The sequence below is a fragment of the Pleurodeles waltl genome, chromosome 4_1 (assembly GCF_031143425.1).
Source record: "Pleurodeles waltl isolate 20211129_DDA chromosome 4_1, aPleWal1.hap1.20221129, whole genome shotgun sequence".
Lineage (NCBI taxonomy): Eukaryota > Metazoa > Chordata > Amphibia > Caudata > Salamandridae > Pleurodeles > Pleurodeles waltl.
Genome location: NC_090442.1, coordinates 835,015,721 through 835,039,045, shown reverse-complemented (window position 1 = coordinate 835,039,045; position 23,325 = coordinate 835,015,721). Strand labels below are relative to the sequence as shown.

The window sequence follows — 23,325 nt, the reverse complement described above, 5'->3', positions numbered from 1 at the left end:
AAAGGTCTGGCTGATGTGGCATGTTCTGTGTCTTGACAGATTGAAGCTGCAAACAAGAACCCAAGTCAAGAACAGTGCCACAATCTAAATCCTGGAGACTGGATTTACATTGTGAAGCACGTAAGAAAGTCCTGTTTAGAGCCTCGTTGGAAAGGTTCCTTTCAGGTCATTCTGACCACCAACACTGCTATAAAGTGTGCTGTAATTCCAAATTGGATCCATGCCTCTCACCCTCAGAAGGCAAGGAGCCCAAAAGACGAAATAAAGCCTAGTGCTTTGGTGTACGTGCAACCGAACGTTGCACAAGAAGAAAACAGTGGTCAGAATCAGTGAAGAGAAAATTGGGGTGTGGAAACTCTAACAGGTGAAGTGGTCCATATTTCAAAGAGTGGAGACAACTATGAAATACAGACTGTAATAGTCAGAAGTCAAGATTCAGAAAGAAAAGCGGAAGTGCCAAGGGAACTTGAAGACCCAGGTTCCCGTAGCAGTCACAAAAATGAAGGGTAAGTGAATTAAATCTGTCAGAGGAGTGCTGGCCAGTAAACTAACACCACTGGAAATGATCAAAGAAGAAGAATCAAGTGTTACTAGTGAAACAGTAAGCTCATCAGACACACTCAGAAGGTCAAAAAGAACACGAGTACCTTGTTGAAGATATTCATTACCTGAATGGACATACTATCTGGGACAAATATTGAACATACCAATCTCTGAAATAATTGAAAGAAGAACAAAACAACTTGAACCTCCTTGAAAGGAAAAGAAGCTGCACAAGGAAAGAGACTTTCAAGAAGAAACTCACCTAGAGCCGAGATTAAGAAGAATAAATTTAGGGATAGCAATTGAGAAGGGCACTGAGTAGAGTTAGGGATTGTCGAACGAAATATGAAAACTAATGAAAAAAAAGATTTGCTTTATTTTATTTTTTCTTCTCCTCTTCTCACTGCTGTTACCAACAGATTGTTTCAGTAGTAGATCTGATTGTAGAGAAAATGTGAACTGTAACTAGAACCAGGGTTAAGATGTTCTTAGGGACACTCCTTACACATTTCACACCAGAAACTGAGTGGACAGTATCTTTATTTCAGAATATAACACATCTTTCTGCAATAGACGAAGACAGGCTGAAAACGTCATTTGTAGATTGCATAAAAGATGATTATGCAATAAATGTTTATTCAAAATGAGTGCAAGAATACACTAGAGCTTTAGATGTTCAGAATTGTTATGCCTTTTCAGATGATGACCAAGTATCATATCATCACATACTACTCATGTTACATCATGTAGCATATTGCTTAGCTTAGTATATAGACTGCCCCATTTTGAGTAGTATTTTTCAAATTTTTAAATGGTGCTTTCAAAAGTACCCTTAATGAAAGATATGAATTTACACCCAGAAGCTAGAGAAATGGAGACATGGCATTATTTTAGACCCTTTTATGCCATAAACACTGTTAAAGTGCATGAGAGAAATATAACATGTAGAATGAATGGGCAAGAGAAAGTTTTTAGACATGCTAGAGGAAAGGAATGAAAGGATTACAAAGGCTGAAAACAACAAAAATGATGTACAAAAGAATGTGTGGAAGGGAGAAGATGATGAATACAAGAAAAAGATGACTGTACCTAACTTAACAACACAAAAGGATGATGGACGGAGTGCTGAACAATGCAAACACCCACCCCCAGTCACAGATCTGGGTTTAATCCATCATTCTTTTGCTCACCATGCCACCCCAGTTTGGACCCAGCCATATACAAATCAGCCTTGACCCTGTTCCTCATGGGAACAGTCCAGGCCGAACTGCCAGGCCAGGTCCTCCCTTGACCGGAAACAAGCATCCTGGGACCGGTTTCAGGGTATCACCCTTCATCAGCCAGGCTAGCTTGAATCCAGTGGCACAGTGAGCACGGGACCCACGTCTGGGCATACCCTTCCCACTTAGGGCAACTTTAACAACACAAAAGGATGCTGGATGGAGTGCTGAACAATGCAAACACTCACCTCCATTCACAGATCTGGGTTTAATCCATTGTTCTTTTGCTCACCATGCCACCCCAGAGGAACAGGGTCAAGACTGATTTGCATATGGCTGGGTCCAAACTGGGGTGCCGTGGCAAGCAAAATAACGATGAATTAAACCCAGATCTGTGACTGGGGGTGAGTGTTTGAAACGTTTCAACACTCCGTCCATCATTTTATTTTGTGATGTTGCTTTGTGTACCTAAAGTAAGACTGGGTGAGAGGTTGATTTGAAAGATGTGTGTATAAACAACAAGTCCAAGGAAAGAAAATATTAGCGGAAATAGTAAGTGAGAACACACGAGTCATCAGGAAGTGAATGGCAGAACTTTCAAGAGGATGATCCAACCATACCAGGAATACATTTTATTTATGGAAAGAATGCTTATTTTAAATTGCTGCATTTTAGGAGGGAATATGTTATTTAGGACTGATCTTTCCCGAAATGTATCACGTGGATTCTTTAGATAACTACCAATGACACCAGCTATTAAGGGATACACAAGAGCTGTGAATGAAGAGACACAAACGGTGGGAGATATATTTGGAGCAGTTATTCCAGCTGTGGGAGTGGTACTGAATGATGAGAAAATAAGAAAACTCTCTGCAGTTGTGGATAGATTAACAACTAGTACATTTTGAGCTATATTATTGGAAAACGCTGAACTTATTGCTGTTAGATCAATGGTTTCACAAAATCGATATGCTTTAGACATCCTTTTAGCTAAGAAAGAATGAGTCTGTAAAATGTTAAGAACTGAAAATTGCCTTAGTTATGTTCCAGATGAAAGCAAAAAGATAGAAGCATATGCAAACAACATTACTGATTTAAAGTAGATTTAAAACCTCTGGAGACTCTATGGCTGAAAGTATCTCTAAAGTATTCTCAAAAGTGGGAGCATGGTTAAAGGACCTGGGAGGTGGGATCCTTAGTTATAAACGTATTACAATTATAGTAGTGATTATATGTATTATTGCATTTTATTGCCTTTGTGCAAATATACAATTACTAATGAAGAAGAAACACAGAGAAAACAAATTAAAAAGAAGAATGAAAAAGGAAATAGAAATGAGTGAAAGTTAGTGAAGACTATAAGACAATAAAAGAAAGAACGAATGAAATGAAACAGACATATCTGACATGATTGAAAAATATTTATTGATTATTTATGATGGTTTCAAACCGTCACAGGGAGATTGATAAGGCCCCAGTAGAAAATTAAGGATCATAACATTAATCACCAACATGAGAATGAATCGCTAGGTCTAAAATCTGTTGTTGCTCGAATGTTTAAAAGCATGCTCTTAACTCTGTCTAACCCATGCAGCATTACTTGCGAAATTTGCTAGGCTGACACAATTTTTTCTATTTATTAAGATGTTTGTTCTGTAACCTATTCCTGACATGTGAAATGACATATTTCATTAAAACAACAGACCCAGTATTACTTACGCTCTTAACCACCTACTAAACTGATTTGGAATACGCTGACATGTATTTAGAAAAGTAACATTGCTTTAAGATTTGGAAACATTGACATTATATGACTAGTGTGGAACACGTAGGCATTACACTTATGTGTGCAAAATAGTTTTTACGGAATTTGAGACGCACGAGAAAGGAAGCGATTGTGTCTGATCCTTGCCATCTAACAAGAACTATTGTATCAATCAGTTAATTATGAAAGGTGTCCTAGGGAAAGGTAGGGAGCAGCATCAGTGTCGTTGGTAGCAGAATACACGCAAGCATAGCAGACCAGATGAGAGAACTGAGATGACAGATGAGAAGACCACTGTGACTGACCACTAATTCTTGCCACTGCTGCGTTTGGAACTGAGGGGATAGGTAATTAGAGAGCATTGCCTGAACAATATAAAAGGTGTGAGGTGATGGTTAAAAGAAATCATTATTAAGATTATTACGTAAGGAAGTAGTACAGATTTAGAAATGTTCATGGGAACTACCTAGTTTGCTGAGCAGTTAGATAAAACAGAGTATTCATTCCACTGCATTGATTGTAGTAAGTCGTAGAAAGAGTTGATATATTGCTTCAGAATAGTGTGATAGCTGTAAGCACATGAGACAGATAACCGTGAGAATCTTCGTTAATGTAACAGGCTGAACGTTCTGTCCTAAACTTTCCCAGACAAAGAAGAAATAATTATTCAGATATATTACACTTGTGGGATGAAAATAAATAGAATAAGGAAAGATGCAGGACACTCTTTGTCTGTGTTTCTGTAACTTGAGAATATTGATCAATAAAGACTATATTAAATCATCAATAAATGATTCTAAACTATTAGGAACTCTCTTTATTGACTCTAAAAGAACTCAGTTGTAAATTAAGATATTGGTATTCCAGCTTAAGGATCCTCAGGCCACTCTTAGATAAAAATCCATGCCGAGGGCTCAGTTAGTCAGTAATGGGGACATGCACCCAGAAGTAGCACACAACGGCTTCCAAGCCCTCTGCTTGTAACAAGGTTGCTCTGTATCCAAAAACATTCGCCGCAAAGATGTGCACAACCTTATAGTCACAGAGTGTTTGGGTTCTGGTAAAAGAACTTGCCCTTGTATTGTCTGACAGGTTAATACTACAAGCGTGCCATTCACTAAAAGCAATGTTGGTACTCAGCTGATTTTCATGGACTTTTATGGTCAACCGTTAGTAGTAATAAACTTCCATAGCGCATTGAATCCATTCTGCAGCTACATATGCAGAAGCAAGAAGTATGTTTGACTCACCTAATAGATGTAAACGCCCCATCATGAATGGTGAGAATTTTGTCACGGAGGTAAACACACTGCCATATTAGTGTAAAGTCCCCTCTTGTAATAACAATATCTTGGTCGTACGTATTTTGAAGGTGATGTTGAAATATTATGTGTGTCTCGTTTATCTAGACAAAAAGCAAACACAAAATATAACAGTGTTTCTCAAGTTAAAATGGACTTAGTTTATTTTTCTGGTGGCAACCCAACCAACATTTTTCTTTAACATTCAAATACATTGGTCATTTTTTCCAACTCACAGAAGTAACAAAGTCCAGTATAGATTTAAATACGCTGCTTTAGTTGTATGTTGATAATGCTTTAAAAATCAGATTAGTAAGTACTTATTGTATAGGTTTTCAATGCCCTTTATTTGCTAGAATCAAATCACAAGTCAGGCATGTTGCATATTTTGAATATGGCAAATTCTTATTACAAACTACCTTTGGCAAACTGCTTGTTATATTCCTCAATTTTCTTCATAATCTCTTTAAAACTCTGAAGAGTATTTCCAATGAAGCCTGGAGTAGATCATCTAGATTCCTTACTATATCAGTTGCCCGGGAATTGTTACCACTTTGTTTAAATCACTAGGTGCTGCACTACATAGATTTGTTTTTGTATGGGAATTGAGTGTAGTACTGTAGTGTTTGTATGCTTTGATTTCCACTAATAAAGTGACTTCAGACTGACAGCACACAGCCTGAGATGTCACAGTAGAATGCAGCCTGTCTGGATTTTGTGCTTGAGAGGCCATTTGGAATCAGGAGGAAGAAAGTCACACAGGACCTGTTGTCCTATTGTGGTACCAGAAGTGGCCTCACAACATAAAACATCCCAAAAGCATACAATATCACTCAAAGGCCTAATTATGAGTAGGGGCTGGGAATGCCATTCTCCAGCCTTGAGCTGGCTGAACCAGTCCACTCTTCTGATGAACAACTCGAACAGAGGTAAACTCTGTAGTTATAGTGTTTCAGATCACTTGCCAGGATCCATTTTAGTGCCACTGAAAAAACAGAAGACTCACCGTAAGTAGGCCCATAAAGAAGAAGAGGAAATGAGGTGCTGGAAAGGGGCAGGAGGGGTTATGTCCCTTTCGGTTAAAAAGAGGCAGCCAGAAACAAGTTATAGTCTCTCATGCAACCTGTATTTTGGGAGGTTTCATGTTAGGAAAGTTGAGCTTTTCAGTGCTACATTACATCTGAAAAGAAAGACCGTTACTCTCATACTGGTGTACTTGCCATTTACCAGACTGTGGGAAGTTAATCATGACCTGTTGACTCACTGGGAGCCATGCAAGTAGGGATAAATTTTCATTGAGTCCCAAGGTTCACCGCAGCAGAACAGAGGTTGATCTTAAACAGAAGTAGACCTGACGTCCTTTCTGAGCTCTTATGTAGTATTTGCATAGGTCATGATTGCTACTTGTGTTAAGCAACTCAAAAAGGGGTAGAAAGGTATTATTAAGGCTTTACATTTGAGTTCGATATAATTTTGAGGAATGGTAGAAAGATTTACTAAATTGCTATTAGCTATTTCATATTCATCTTGTGAGGTGACCAAAATAGGCCCAAATAGAGCTTCTAAGTGTCTTAGTACACAAACGTGCTGCACAAACCATGGGTGTTAGACCTGGCATCCTTGGCTTGATCTCTCCTAACTTTTTGCTTCTACCTCCTAGGTTGTTGCTGTGTGCTGGACTCTGTTTTTGTTACTCTGGGCACTTTACCACTGCTGACCAGTGCTAAAGAGCAAGTGCACCCTATGTGAAATTACATGTGTAATTGGCTTTTCCATGATTGGCATATTTAATTTACTAATAAGTCCCTAGTACAGTGCACTAGAGGTGCCTCGGGCCTGTAAATCAAATGCTACTAGTGGGCCTACAGCACTGCTTGTGCCACCCACACGAGTAGCCCTGTAAACATGGCTCAGACCTGCCACTGCAGTGTCTGTGTGTGCAGTTTTTAAACTGTCAATTTGACCTGGCAAGTGTGCCCACTTGCCAGGCCCAAACCTTCCATTTTTATACAAGTAAGGCACCCCTAAGGTAGGCCCTAGGTAGCCTCCTGGGCAGAGTGCAGTGTATGTTACAGGTGGGACAAGTACTGATGTGTTTTACATGTCCTAACAGTGAAATACTCCCAAATTCGGTTTTGCAAGGCCTAGCTCTCTCATAGGTTAATGTTGTGGCCAATGTTCCCTCTAATTTTTTTCCACTGTGTGCGGCAGCGTAAGGTCTCTGTGCGCTGCAGCTAAGGATACGTGTGCCAAGAAATTAACCATTCACGCGAGCGCAGCGCATAACTACCAAGATCATTGGCATTTGCCACTCCATAGCTTTGTTTTACCACTAAAGCAAAAAAGGCAGGGCATTAGAAGTTAAAAAGAAGAAAATAGTATCTCGTTCACATCAGGAGCAGCGAAGGGGCACAGATTAAGTTGAATCAATCAGTGCTTGGTACCTGCTCCACACAGAGGAAAGCAAATGATGCTTGGCTTCCAGTGACGAATTACAAGACTGTATAGAAGAGTGCCACGCAAGGCAACAAAAAGTAAGTGACAGGCAGGCTCCAAGCCCTTTACTGTACACAACAGAGTCTCCCAAGCAAGACGCAGGCGCTAGCACATGCACTCACAGCAAGCAACAGAAAGGTGACAAGAACGGCCTTCCACTCCACGTCTTCATGTGGCGGTGGGTTTTAGTAATATTCGAACCGTTTGAGCTATAAACAATGTATTTTGGTTGCAGATTTTTGTTTATGTGGAAAATCTATAACCATACAAAATGCTGCGGCAACACAATTGCATAATTTTAGTGGCCCTGAATATAGTGCATCTTACAAACTGAAGTCATGGCAGGGGCTCAACAAACAGACAACATTAAGGCATAGTTTGCTTAGTCCCAGGATCGTTAATGCGGACAGTGACTTTAGCCCATCCATAACCCTGGGTATTCCTCACAATAACCAGCTACCTAATCTGTGACCTGCAGTACAGAGTACAGCATTTGGCACTTATCCTTCTTGTGTTCTCTGGTTTTGCAGCATGTTATTAAAGCTAGGCATTCTGATTATCCAAATCAGTCAATTAGAAGGACAGTATATAACAAGCATTTGCAATACAATAGGTCTTGCATTGGCAAGAGTGCAAGCTATTGGTGTTGTAAATGACAATGTCTTTTATTTATGTGTTTTGATTTGGAGTGTAGAGGATGTATGTGGTGTGGAGTCGAAATTTGTGGTTTGTATTTGAATTGTTACTTGTGGAATTGTGCAGTGTGAAATTGTGTGGTACCGAGTGTATTTGTGTAGTGCAATTATGTGGCATGGTGAAAATATATGGGTGAGAGCTGCATAGAATACATAGAAAGGAAGATAGAGAGGGATAGGTAGTTTATATCTTAACTGAGAAGATACAATGCAAGCTTCCCTCACATAGAAGGTACTATGCAAGCTTCCCTCACAGAATTCACACAAAGCAGATACAGTACAGGCAGCAGCAATGCAAGCTTCCCTTACACACACCAGATCTTCATAGGCAGCAGCAGTGCAAGCTTCCCTCACACACAGTGCAGATACAGCAGCAGGGCAAGCGTCCCTCACACACAGCAAATACAGCACAGCAGCAGTACAAGCTTCCCTCATCCACAGCACCGATACAGCAGCAGTGTAAGCTTCCCTCACACATAGCAGCTACAGCACAAGCAGCATTAGTGCAACCTTCCCTCACACACAGCACATATACAGCACAGCACTAGTGCAAGCTTCCTTCACACACAGCACAGGTACAGCACAACAGCAGTGCAAGCTTCCATCACACACAGACAGGTACAGCACAACAGCAGTGCAAGCTTCCTTTACTCACAGCAGATACAGTACAGCAGCAGAACAATATTCCCCACACACAGCACAGTTACAGCACTGCAGCAGTGCAAGTTTCTCTCACACTGAGCAGATACAGCACAGGCAGCAGCAGTGCAAGCTTCCCTCATACACAGTGCAGATTTAGCACAGGTAGCAGTGCAAGCTTCCGTCATGCACAGCACACATACAGTTCAGGCTGCAGTACAAGCTTCCCTCATACACAGCACAGATACAGCACAGCAGTAGTGCATGAAGCACTGGCATTGCCTTTAGGTCTTGGCTTTGGGACCTTATAAGTGTTTAGCCAGAGCTATTGGCTTTGCCAATGTCTTGAATCTATATTGTAGAGCACTGTGTCTGCTGTTAAAACACCACAAAATGTACAAAGGCAGATTTAATTTGTTTCCTTCCTTTGTTTTATGATGCACTATACAAGTGAGCAAGCAGACAAATCACTGCACTTTCCCAAAGAGCTGAGAAGACAGATGTCAGTCCCACTGAGCACTAGTCTGTACACAAGGGTTTGGCTCTGTCACCTGCAGGTTTGAGCAAGACTGGGGAATGGGATTGAAGTTTTGGCATGCTCTTCCTGCAGTAACAAAAAAAACTAGGAACACATTTAAATACTCACGCCTTTGCTGGCGGCACTGCCTATGGGCTAGCTATTGGCTTTGGCAATCGGGTGAGGGCGGTGAACAGGCAGTCGGGTGGGGCAATGAATGGGAGCGTGAGTGGGGCAGTGAATGGGAGGGCGGGTTGGGTGTTTAATGGGAGGGTGGGTGATAGTGATGAACAGGAGGTTAGATGCGGGTGGTGAATGGGAGGGCTGGTGAATGATGAGTAAAAGGACTGGCGAAAAAGTGTTCACCCAAAAAAGGGGCAATTATTTGAAAAAGAACAGATTCTGAGCAGATAGCTGGTGTACACCAAATCAGAGAACGAGAAAAAAACATTTAATTAATAGTCAGCCTGGGTTCACAAAAAGCCAGTTTTGAAATGGCAAAGAATAGTGACTGATCTTCCGGACTGGAACAAGTTTTCCAATGATGGGGAGGTACTTTTATCTAACTTATTTTTTAAAAAAAAGATTTACTTATGGATTATTATAGGACCAAGCAATGGAAATGCCAGGTACAAATAAACTTGTTAAATATAGGTCACATGGTTCAGATGAACATTAAAAGAACCACATTTGAAACACGATGGTAAGGTTTGCTTTCTTTACATGTAAAATTATGTATAGAGCTTCTTTGGCACACTGAAACAGCTTGTTCTTCACAAGGAAGATCTGGGGTCCAGGGTGCATGAAAAACACAACATGCATTGTGAATGACTTCTTTGGAGTACTCACCCATAAAATGTGGACTTTAATGTGCCCCATCGACAAAGGGAAAGCTTATTTCCTAGTGTAAAAGTCAAAGCCTGCCCCTTGAATTAATGAAAAGTATATACATGCTTAGTGGAACATCCCAGAAACAATCTATTTGCATTACAGATATGAACCCAAGAGAGTGTGGCGTAATGGCCAGAGCTGCTGACTTTGGAACTGAGGAAGCCAGTTCAATCTTGGCATCATCTGAATATCCTGTGATTCTGGGCAGATCACTTCATCTCCCTGTACTTGCCCATAAATTAATGTGTCCTTATGTAAGGTAACTGGTGCTCATGTAAATCGCTCCAGTACTTCAATTTTGTGCAATGAGGGTGCTGGTAAACAAGAACTGCCAATCTTGTTTTTGTAAGCAAACACAGACTGCACTTCCGAGGCCTGCTCTGCATTCCAGGTATTCCTCTGGGAGCGAGGGGCTCCAAAGAGACAAGCAATTCTCCACAGAAAATGCAAAAAGAAATATGTGAAATGCTTTACCTAAAGAAAGACCTTTTGAGTGTTCAGCTTTTAGTATTTTCTTCACTGTTAATTCTTTTTTCTCTCCCAGAGTGCGATTAAAACTGTTTTTTACCCTTCTAGTGTGATATTGGAAACACAGGTACGGTTTGTCAAAGGATGCTCCTGCACCTTCGAATTTGTAACTGCATATAGTTCATGTGGTTTACACGAGCACCAGTAGCTTTATAGTTAGAGACATTTATTTTTAGTCATGGAGAAACTAAGCACCTTTCCCAAAATCACAGGATTTTGAGCCTCCGAGACTTAAACACTGTCCCAGCCTCAAAGTTGAAACAGCACATCCTCTTGCCTTTGCACAAAACGTTTAACGAAATTCCAGTCATAAAGCCGGTGAAATGTACTTTGAAATGTATCTATGAGCAGCACTTTTAATTGCAGCAGCTCTTTGGGCACTGGCACCTTTTTTATTTAAGATAAACGTTTTACTTGTTGTTTCCTATTTTTGAGGGCCGATGCTTATTTTTCTTACTCAAGCATTTACGGCGAGTAAAAGACACATATGGGAAAGACAGGTGGAAAAGAAAAACAAAAAATAGTCACAATGGGAGAAAACAGAAAGCTGCACGAGTGAGCTGAAGGGCCAGGGACTGGCTTTAAATGGATTGAAGAGGCCCGAGATGGCTTCAGTATTATGCTGCCTTAGTATTCTGTGTTTGCACTTTTAATTGAAGCAGCGGCATGTTTAAGAAGAGGGCTTTAGGCACTGGCAAGTTTTTTTTATTTACAAATTACGCACTGGAGAGAACACAATGACAAAATAAACATTTTATCTAGCAAGCGATCACCTCAGCCAGCCAGACTGCTGATAAGCATGATTTATTGCCCTGAATGCAGCCCGGTGCCCTCCAGACAGACAAAGCTAATAAAACTCAGTGACCTGGGTGCTTTGTAAAGGTGTGTGCGCGGTGGGAAAAGACATCCTGCGCGCACGCGCGCACCTTAAAGGGAACATTGGTTGTGGCTGCCTTTAAATATTCTTAAAGTGCAGTTTCTCTTTGAGAGCATATGGAGAAATGGAGTTTGGGGTCTCTGAACACACAATATAAAAATACATATTTTAGTGAAGTTGGTTTTTAGATTGTTAGTTTCAAAATGCCACTTTTAGAAAGTGGGCATTTTGTGCTTAATCCCTTCTGTGACGCTCCCTATTTGTGGATTCCCTGTCTGGGTCAGACTGACAGTTGGGCTGTTTGTGAATCTCCTCTAGATAGTGACACAAAGGGAGCTGGGGTGAACCGTGAATATCCTGATGAGCCATCTGGGCTAGAGTAGAGGGAGGAGTGGTCACTTACACCCCCTGGTGTGTGTGCCTGGGGCCTGGCCTGGCCAAGGCAGGATCCTGTAAACAACAGATACTTTCCTTTGAAGTTTGCCTACTTCAAAGGCAGCAAGGAGTATAAGTAGTGGACCCAAGTCTCCAGACTTTATATTTCTTCAAGATCACTTCTGGATTCAAGAGGAACCTCTACCAAAGAGAAGAGATGAAGAGAAGTACTTCCCCTGCCTGTGACTGTGCTTTGTTGGGCTATCCTGCAGTTGCTTCTTCTGCCTGTGAAAGGTGACAAATATTGAATTTTGCTGTGCATTCCTGCTTGAGAAGAATTTCCAAGGGCTTGGACTGAGCTTGCTCCTGTTTTGAAGTCTCAGGGCCATCAAAGACTTCCTTTGCCAGCACCTGGATTCTCTGCTGAGACTCCTGCCCTGCCAAGTGGTGACCCATCCAGTCCATGGGCCCTTGAAAGGTGACGTTGGCAGAACAAGGACTGAAATCCACGCACAGAACACCGGGTGGGGAAATGTTCGACGCACCACCTGCAACGTGGCTGCAAAACGATGCGCTACCTGCTTCGCAGCTAGAATCGCCGCTACACCTGCATCGCGGCTGGGAGAATTGAGGCATCAAGGATGGAGAAACGACGCAACATCCGCTTGGAGGTGCTTTTAACAATGCAAGCTCCACGCAGTGTGGTTTTCTATCACGGTACAGCCGGATTTCTCACGCAGCGTCACTGGGCATCATAATCATTATGGACCTGCACGGAACTGAGGTGCCTTTTCCAGAAATCGATGCATCGCTCTCTTGCGAGAAAAAAAAACATTGCATCACCTACTCGACCGGACAAGAAACAATGCACGGCCTCACTTGCAAGTAAGGAATCGGTGCATTGCTGACTTTCCTGATGCACGCTCGCCTGTGTGGCTTTATTTCTGACGCAAAAAAAACAGGTACTTTGTGTAAAATCACGGTTTACTTGGTTTTCTATGGAGTAAGACTCTTATTCTTTTAAAAATTAATTTATTGACTTGGATATGCTGGATGTTTGTGGTTTTGGTCTTGTTTGATTTAGATAAATATTACCTATTTTTCCAAACCATTTTGTAGTGTTTTCACTGCATTACTGTGCGTGTTGGTACAGATACTTTACACATTGCCTTTGAGATAAGCCTGACTGCTTGTGCCAAGCTACCAAGGGAGTGAGCAGGGGTTATCAAAGTGTGTTTCTCCATTAACCTGACTAAAGTGAGGGTCCCGGCTGGGACAGAGTGCAAACTGACTGCCAAACAGAGTCCCCCATTTCTAACATTGGTGATCAGCGGTGAGGACTGAACTTTTATTTCTACTTGACATACAGTGATTAAGTGTAACTACTAATTTTGGTGCAGACCATTACGTAACCAAATACCACTTGTTTTTGTTTTTTTCTCTTTTTGGACTTCATCTGCTTCTATTATTTGATTTTTGAACTGCTCATCTGGAACTCTTTGTTTAGCCTTGGAACTTTGCACTTTTGACTTGCCATCATGTCTTAATCTGGAGATGCACCAGCTGAAACTGCCTTTGAGTTGGAAAAGCTGAGGAGTTATACAGTTGCTCAACAAACAGTTCAGTAAGGATCTTGCCTGTTCCATTAGGAGCTCCGCCAGGGAGGAGGAGCTGTGAAAGGCACTGAGGGCCTGGGTAACAGCGAAGGAGGTTGGGGGCACACAGGAGGCGATTGATGGTGAGGAGGTGCACAACAGCCATGAGGGCATAGTAGATGTCCCTGTACTGCCTGGAGGGAGAGTCTCCAGGGCGGGTAGCAGTGTGACCTTTAAGGATCTGACTCCTTAAGAGATGCAGGACAGATGGGCAGAAAGGGTGCACCTGTTTGAATTAGAGAAGCTGAAGATGGATAGGGAGATGGATGAGAGGAGGATGGCCATTGAGGAGAAAAAGATGCTCTTGGCTCATGAGCTTAGTTTGAGGGGACTAGATCAGAGGGGCCAGTCTAGTAGAGATGGTGGCAGCAGTACCAAAGTGCAGCCTGAGAGGAGGGTGTACATTTCCAAAGACCTAGTTAAGTATTACAAGAGGGAGGATGACATATACTTGTGGTTTAAGGGGTATGCTCTCCACAGGAAGATGGTCCCTGAGTCACATTGGGGTAGAGGGTGGATCTGTGGAAGCACTTTGAGGAAGAAGGGAGGGATACTCTGACATTTTTAGGGGATCCTTAGGGACTCACTTACTCTATTATGAAGGATGCCCTACTCACAAGGTATGGTCTCACCCCTGATCAGTACAAGGACAAGTTTAGGTCCTACAGAAAGAAAGAATCACAAACTTGGCTAGAATATGTTGACTCTTTCTGCAGGTCACTGGATGGTTGGGTGAAGGGCAGTAAGGTAACAACTTATGAGGGACTTTGCAACGTAATTGCTTGGGAGCACTTGTACAGTCTTTGCTTTCCAGAGCTGTGCCAGAACCTGATTGATAGCAAGCTGACTGATCCCAGGAAGCTTGCGCAGGAGGCAGATCATTGGGAGAACACCAGGGTCCAAAAGTGGTATGGGGATGACCACAGCAAGAGTAGGCAGGGTCCCTCTCAGAAAAAGTGGTGGGTTAAGGGCACACAGGGGGTGGTCTATAAACGGCCCTAACCTAGTTCCCTCGGTAAAGATTCCCAGCCCCCAGTTGAAAAGAAGCCATGGTATTCTGAAGTGAAACCTGCAGAGGGGGGGGTCCCCACAAGTGTTATGCATGTGACCAGGTGGGTCATGTGAGGGGGGATCCCAAATGTCCCAAGTGGACACAGGCACCCACTGGTGCTCAAGCACAGGGTTTGGCCAGTGTAGCACTTGGGGAGAAGTTGGTTCCAGGTGGGTGGGAGCCAGCTGAGATGACCCTTGTCTCACTAGTGGACAGTGAGATGATCCAGAGAACTCTTGCGCCTGAGAACATTAAGAAGTACAGGCAGTAGGTGATCATCAATAGACAGAGGGTGGAAGCTATGAGAAAACCAGGAGCCAGTGTGACTACTCTGAGAAGTCACCTGGTGTCTGAAGAGCAGCTAGATCCCCATGTACTTCACCAAGTAGTTGTGGTAGACAACTCAAAGCGCCTGTGCAGAGTAGTGTAGGTTTCCTTTGAATGGAAAGGGGTCTTGGTGCCTTGAAAGTAGCTGTGAATCCAGCTATGCATGCAGATTGTCTGCTTGGCAATGACCTGGAGGATTCCCCTCGGAAGGAGGTAGAACACAGGTCTCACTTGGAGATGTTTAGTCTGCCTGGGTGGCTGTGGGTGTCCACCTGGTGTAATGTTATTTGCATGTTGACCACTGATGTCATGTCCAACCGCTTTGCACCTGGTTTGTCACTGGTTATAGATTCAATTTTATATTCAGCCTAGACTCCATTTTGTGTTCAGCTTAGCTTCACCGCCACGTTAAAGTATTTTTCCGTGCAAACATGTTATGCAATGTGTTTTTCTACTTCTGTGTGTTTTCCTCCTCACCCAAGAGCTAGGACTGGTACACGATATTTAGGAGATAAGCAGTCAGTACAATAAGACCATAACAAGCTAGTGTTTATCATAGGCAAGAGAACAGTTTGACTTTGGGAGGCGTGCCTTGGGAAGGTGACCAGCTCCTGAAGCATTCCTTTCAAGGTTTACCTAAACTAGCCAGCATTTTTTAATATTTCCATCTGAGGGGGGGGGGGGGAGGGGGGGGATCTTCTAGAAGGCCCTTTCCATGGTTAAGATATAAAAAGGTGGCCCTGTTCAGTAGCGATTAATTTCGAGACCTCGGTCAGGATTGGACGTCAAATGCCTGACATTTGTCCCATGAGGGTGAGGATCTCTTTCTCGCAGTTGAACTGGTCATCTTTTTGCTGGAATGAGAAAGATGAACCATCTGACAGGCCCTACGGTGATGAATTTGTATTAATTACTTGCTTTGCATTACATATGAATATATATCTAAATATCAATATAAGAGTTTGTATCTTTGCATGTATATATTTGCGGTTTATATATTGAAGATTCTTTATACGTGGTCTTACGTTGTTGTTGCACATTTTGAAAGAACACTTTTTACTATTCAAACCTTCGTTCACGAACCTTGTAAAAAGCTATAAAAAATGTCTTCTTCAGATTAAGAAGTGCATTCTAGAGAATCTTTTCAACTCTTTTCAGTGTGTATATTTTGGCTCAGTCAAAAGTAAAGCAAAACACCTGGTCGATGGCACTCTGTTAGGGTGATCAGGAGACCCCGGAACCTGAAGTAGTGGCCCAGGTGTCTGCCAGAAAGAGGAAGGGCAAGGGCAGTGGAAAACCAGCCCCAGTAGTTCCCTCAGTCCGGGATGAGCCTGAACCGGAGGGGGATGCCCTGGAGCCTACAGGGGAACAGGTGGCTGAACTGGGGGAGGCCCCTGAGCTGACTCAGTGGCAGCAGGAAGGGGGACCCACCAGAGAAGCATTCTGTGAGGCACAGAGGACATGCCCTACTCTGGAGGGTTTGTGGCAGCAGGCTGCGGACCAGGCGTCTGGCAAGGAGTCTGGTTCACATCTGATCTACTGGGAGGACAGCCTCCTATATAGTGGGCCTAAGGTTGCTGAGCCTGGGTCAACCAGAGTGCTGGTGGTACCCCAGTGCTTCAGAGCCTTCCTACTGGGTCTGGCTCATGATGTTCTTTTAGCTGGACATTTGGGGCAGGACAAGACCTTAGAATGGCTTGTCACCCACTTTCACTGGCCCCAAATGCACAGATACTCTGATGCACACTGTAGGTCTTGACAAACTTGTCAGGCAAGTGGCAAGAGTGGGGGAAACGTAAGGCTCCCCTTAAACCTTTTCCTGTGGTCAGCATCTCCTTTGAAAGGGTTGGTATGGACATTGTGGGGCCTCTGGATCCCAAGACAGCCATGGGCAACAGGTTTATCCTGCCACCCAGTACCCAGAAGCTATTCCTTTGAGGTTAATCACCTCCCCTGTGGTGGGATGTGCATTGATTTTTTCTTTACCCGTATGGAGTTCCCCAAGGAGGTGGTATCTGATAGGGCTACTAACTTCATATCAACATATATGAAGTCCCTGTGGAAGGAGTGTGGGGTGACATATAAGATAACAACTCCTTACCACCCCCAAAGTAATGGTCTGGTTAAAAGATTCAGCCGCACCTTGAAGGACATGATCAAGGGCCTGTAAGAGCCCTTGATGCATAAGTGGGACATCCTCTTGCCATGCCTTCTGTTCGCCTACAGACAGGTGCCTCAAAAGGTTCTTGGATTTAGCCCTTTTAAGTTACTGTATGGCCACCATATCAGGGGACCTTTGAGTCTGGTTAGGAAAAGACTTGGAGAAAGTCTCCACTAAGGCCACCTAGGATGTATTCAGTCACATGCTGACTTTAGAAACAAGACAGCCTGCTTCAGGAAGCTCACCCAAGAGAACCTGGAAGCAAGCCAGAAAGATATGAAATGCTGTTATGACTAGAATGACACTCTGGTTGAGTTTCAGCCTGGCCAGAAAGTGTGGGTAATGGCCCCAGTGGTGCCTAGGGCTGTCCAGGATAAGTGGACTGGGCCATTTGAGGTAGTGGGAGTGCAAGAGTGATGTCACCTTTCTGATGAACTTGCGGACTCCTAGGAACCCTTTGAGGGTCCTACATGTGAACCACCTCAAGTCTCATTTTGAGAGGACAGAGTTAACAATGCTCCTAGCAACAGATGATGGTGGGGTGGAGGAAGAGAGTGAGTCTCTTCCTGACCTCCTGTCTGCTAAGGAGAAAAATGGGTTCATGGAGGATGTGAACCTCACCCCCTCACTGACCCCAGAGCAACAGAGGGACTGTCACTAAGTGTTGGGACAGTTTGGCTCTCTATTTTCCTTGACCCTAGAGGTCACTCATCTGTGTACACATGATGTGGACACTGGGGACAGTCCTCCTGTAAAACACAAGTTTTACAGAGTGACAAAGTTAGGACTAACATCAAGGAGGAGGTGTCCTAGATGTTAGCATTAGGGGTTATTGAGTTTTCCAGTAGCCCTTGGGCCAGCCAGGGGTCTTGGTCCCAAAAGCTGTTGCTCCTGGTATCACTCCAGAACTCAGGTTCAGTGTAGACTACTGGGGACGCAATGCGGTCCCTAAGACTGACGCGCACCCCCATCCCCGAGCTGATGAGCTCAATGATCGGTTAGTGGCTGCCAAATATCTAAGTACATTTAACCTGATCTCTGGATATTGGCAGATTGGTCTGACTTAGGGAGCTAAGGAAAGGTCTGAATTTTTGATCCCAGATGGGCACTACCAGTTTAGAGTGATGCCCTTTGGGGTGAAGAATGCCCTTGTCACCTTTCAGAGGCTGGTTAACCAGGTGTTGGCTTGAATGGATGATTTCAGTGCAGCCTCCCTGGATGATACTGCTGTGTTCAGCTCCACTTGGGTGGAACTCTTGCATCACATCTGCAAAGTGTTGGAGGCCCTGAAGAAGGCAGGCCTCACTCTTAAGGCAAGCAAGTGCCAAATAGGGCACGGTCCAGTGGTGTACTTGGGACACCAGGTGGGAAGAGGCCATGTCACACCCCTATAACCCAAGATTGACACTATTCTGGCTTGGGAACCCTTCAAGACCCAGACTGAGGTAAGAGCCTTTCTAGGCCTCACAGGCGACTATAGTAGGTTTGTCAAGGCATAAGTCACTTTTGCTCCTCTCTTGACTGAGTTAACTTCTAAGAAGCAGCCAAAAAAAGGTGATCTGGACAGAGGCTTGCCAGACAGCTTTTTAAGCCCTGAAGGCAGCCATGTGCATTGCACCCGTGCTGAAGGCACCTGACTTCTCTAAAGAATTTATTGTGCAGGCTGATGCTTCAGAGCATGGTGTAGGAACAATGTTGTCATGAAAAGGGCCTAGATCAAGACTGTAGACTTCATCAGTAGGAGGTTACTTCCCAGGAAACATAGGTAGAGTGCAATTGAGAGTGAAGCAGGGGTTGGACTTTACCGCACTTGAACACAACACGCAAATGCTGATGGTCTGTCCAGATTCTTTTGCCTTAGTGATGAGAACTCCCATGAGGTTGGGTAGGTCTCCCCACTTTAAGCTGGGGGGGAGACACGTGTTAGGCCTGGCATCCTTGGCCTGGTCTCCCCTACCTTTTTGCTTCTACTTCTCAGGTTGTTGCTGTGTGCTGGACTCTGATTTTGCTGTTTTTGTTACTCTAGGCGCTTTACCACTGCTGACCAGTGCTAAAGTGCCCGGTGGGAAATTACATGTGTAATTAGCTTTTCCATGATTGGCATATTTGATTTACTAGTAAGTCCCTAGTACAATGCACTAGAGGTACCTAGGGCCTGTAAATCAAATGCTACTAGTGGGTCTGTAGCACTGATTCTGCTGTCACGTAGGCTCTCATTATTCTAATGAGACTACTGGATTTGAGTGGCAGAATCACCTGTGGTGTGGGGGACTGAGTCTAACCCACTGCAGGTGACACCTGTCAGCCTAATCCTGGTTTTGCTCCGGCTAACTAGCAGTGCCTCATCTCCACCCAAGAGCAGAGATGAGTGGGCAGTCGAGTGAATGACACAATTGACTCCTCAGGGAAATCGTGGTCACTCAGATTGCATCCGTTTCTCTCATTTGCATTAGTCTCACATATACAAAGGCAATCAGAGGCAGTATATGTTTCAATAAAGTTTTACTGAACCAACTGCATTTTATATAATAAAGCATGTACTGCAATAACCAGGACGATGAAGCATGACAGGATTAAAATTGTGACAAGGAGAGTAAAGCATATGAATAACGCTACCATGTTGTCACTAGAGTCATTAAAATAATTCCTACCTAGGCTATATTAGAGCACAGCATGTTAAGCTATAGTTCTGCCCTTCAGGTTCCCCTGGGAAGACATCATCCCTCATACCTGAACAAGAGGCCTGAAGTCTGCATAAGCAGCTGTAGTGGAGCATTCAGCAATCAGCATACAGTCGTGGTCATCTGGCTGGAATCTCCCTCTACCATGTATGGGACGGAGAAGTGTTTTTATAATGAAACAGCTGATGTTCTGAGAAAATGTCCTTACATAAGGATGTGTATGTTTCTATGAACACTAGAGACAAAGCGTTACCACGTTTACTGATAACCTATCTTACTGCAGCCTTGAGAAAAGCACAGAGTGAAAGAAATGTCTTGTTTAAGAATGCAGTACTGACCTAGGCAAAGAACAGCTTGATAGAGAGAAATAAAACAAGACTGCAAATGTGGCTATTGTTAAAATAATAAACAAAGCTGAATAAAATATAGCTAAGTTAAGTTGCACAGCGGCAGGCCTGGTTTGCTAAAATAACGTGCATGGAGCTATAACTAAAATGGCTACACAACAGTGCCACCCACATGAGTAGCCCTGTGAACATGGCACAGACCTGCCACTGCAGTGTCTCTGTGTGCAGTTTTTAAATTGCCAACTCGACCTGGCAAGTGTACCTACTTGCCAGGCCTCAACCTTCCCTTTTTATGCATGTAAGGCACCCCCAAGGTAGGCCCCTAGGTAGACCCATGGGCAAGGTGTAGTGTATGTTAAAGGTGGGACACCTACTGATGTGTGTTACATGTCCTAACAGTGAAATACTGCCAAATTTGTTTTTCACTGTTGCAAGGCCTATCTCTCTCATAGGTTAACACGGGGGCTGCCTTTAAATATTCTTAAAGTGCAGTTTCCCTTTGAGAACAGATAGAGAAATTGAGTTTGGGGGTCTCTGAACTCACAATTTAAAAAAACATCTTTTAGTGAAGTTGTTTTTTTGATTGTTAGTTTTAAAATGCCACTTTTAGAAAGTGGGCATTTTCTTGCTTAAACCATTCTGCCTGTTTGTGGATTCCCTGTCTAGGTCAGGCTGACAGTTGGTCTGTTTGTGAATTTCCATTAGACAGTGACACAAAGGGAGCTGGGGTGTAGCCTGCATATCCTGATGAGCCATCTGGTCTACAGTGGAGGGAGGAGTGGTCACTTACACCTGAATGGGCTGTGCCTGCCCTCTCAACAATGCAGTCTCCAACCCCCTGGACAAGGCAGGACCCTGTAAACAACAGAGACTTTCCTTTGAAGTTTGCTTACTTCAAAGACAGAAAGGGGCATGAGTAGGGGACCCAAAACCCCAGACTTTATATTTCTTCAAGATCACTTCTGAATTCAAGAGGAACCTCTTCCAAGGAGAGGAGCTGAAGAGAAGTGCTACCCTTGCCTGTGACTGTGCTTTTTTGGGCTATCCTGCAGTTGCTGCTTTTACCTGTGAAAGGGGACAAAGACTGGACTTTGTTGTGCATTCCTGCTTGAGAAGAACCTCCAAGGGCTTGGTCTGAGCTTGCCTCCTGTTTTGAAGCCTCAGGGCCATCAAAGACTTCCTCTGCCAGCACCTGGACTCTGCTGAGACTCCTGCCCTGCCAAGTGGTGCCTTACACAGTCCCTGGGCCCTTGAAAGGTGACGTTGGCAGAACAAGGACTGAAATCCATGCACAAAATACCGCGCAAGGGAAATTATTGACGCAGCTGAAAAACAATGCGTCACCCGCTTCGAGGCTAGAATCGATGTGCCACCTGCATTGCGGCTAGGGGAATCAAAGCATTGCAGCTGGAGAAAAGGTGCAACACCCGCTTGCAGTTGCTGATAACGATGCAAACCCCAGGTAGAGTAGTTTTCTAACCGCGTGCGACAGGATTTCTCACGCATCGTTGCTGGACATCAAAATCATCATGAACCTGCGCAGATCCAAAGTGACCTGTCCAGAAGTCGACGCATCGCTCTCCTGTGAGGGAGAAAAACAACGCATCGCCTACCCGACTGGAGAAAAAAACAATGCACGGCCTCATGTGTGAGTAAAGAATCAATGCACACTCGCCTGTGCGACTTTGTTTTTGACGCAAACTAGGTACTTTGTCTAAAATCAACGCTTCCATTGTTTTCCATTGAGTAAGACTGTTATTCTTTTGAAAATTCAAATCTTGACTTGTGTATTTTGGACTTTTGTCGTTTTGGTCTTGTTTGATTTAGATAAATATTACTTATTTTTCTAAACCGGTGTGGTGTCCATTTTGTAGTGTTTGTACTGTATTACTGTGTGTGTTGGTACAAATACTTTACACATTGTCTTTGTGATAAGCCTGACTGCTTGTACCAAGCTACCAAGGGGCTGAGCAGGGGTTATCTAACTGTGTATCTCCATTGCCCTGACTAGAGTGAGGGTCCCTGCTTGGAGAGAGTGCAAACTGATTGCCAACCCGAGACCTCATTTCTAACAATGGGCGCATGCAAAATTCATCACATTGATCACAACCGCACTCTATTATGGCTCTGGATTTGGTGATATTCAGAAAGTTATTCAACATCACCTCGTCCTATGAAATTTTATTTCACCCTGCAAAACAGTTTCTGAACCTCGGAAGAGAGGAAACGTCATGGAAAGGAAAATGTGTGGCCCTCCCTGAGTTATGTTTCAGGCTGTGCTTTACCCATTTCTAAAAAAATGTAAACTATAGGTTCTGGTACTAACCACTTTGACGGAATCTGATCGGCTTCTGAAATAGTATTGAAAGACAACATCTTGTTGAACATAATAGTTTCCTTGGGACTAAGGTCTTTGCAGTAGCACCTTGTATTTTGAACCTTTCCATTTATAGCCCCATTTTACCATGGACATTTAACCGTTTCTCAAGAAATATCACCTCCCACTGAGAAGGGAAGCTCTTTTGAGAGACTGTATGATTTTTAATGAAACCCTACTCCCTAAAAAGTTTGAAAAAAAAGCTTCTAATCTCCTGGGTTTCAATTTACTGATTGAGAAATGAGTTAGCACTATGTGCTTTTTGTATTTTTTGTTTCTAGCTACAGTATCATTGTCAGGAAAAAGTATTCTCTTAATCCGATCTATCAGGAATAATAACATCTTTTCCTAGAGCTTAGCTTTTGCATTTCTGTTATTCCCTTTAGTCCTACATTATCCCTTTATAATTAATTTTCAAAGTCTTTAAGTCTATCTGTCAATGCCTTAATATCAGTTTTGCGTTGATTGCAGTTCTTATTTGGGTTGTTCACACATCCACTACTGGTTTATTTCAAGATCTACTAATTGTTTTCTAAACTCTTCTTGCTTTTTGTCAAGAGCTTTTAAGGAGTGATGTATCACACTAAAATGTAGCTTCATGTTTCCAAAGCCTACTCCATTAACATTTCTCTTGTGTAACAGCACCTCTCCAATGGGGTGCTCCTGGGAACTTGACTTAGGTTCTGATCCAGGGAGATCATCAAGAATGACTTATGAAGTAGTAGAACACAAGCCTGGATCATTATCCTGGTTCAAAGATTCTCTAATCAGCTGAGCTGGTTTCTTAGATATCTGTCTAGAAGACTCTGGGGTGTGGGCAATAGGTTTCAAGAAGAACATTTCAACTCCTCAGATTGAATTTCTAATTGCTGTATAATT

At 43.3% G+C, this 23,325-nt stretch overlaps 1 protein-coding gene across 1 annotated transcript in view; it reads right to left on the bottom strand.

The window, feature by feature from the left end:
• The window catches only part of LOC138288591 (uncharacterized), a 300,606-nt gene that overhangs the window by 126,613 nt on the left and 150,668 nt on the right, over positions 1-23,325 (bottom strand). The window contains exon 8 of the mRNA XM_069230091.1: positions 4,779-4,933. Within this exon, the coding sequence (XP_069086192.1) occupies positions 4,779-4,933 (155 nt within the window). The remainder of the gene's footprint in view (positions 1-4,778; positions 4,934-23,325) is intronic.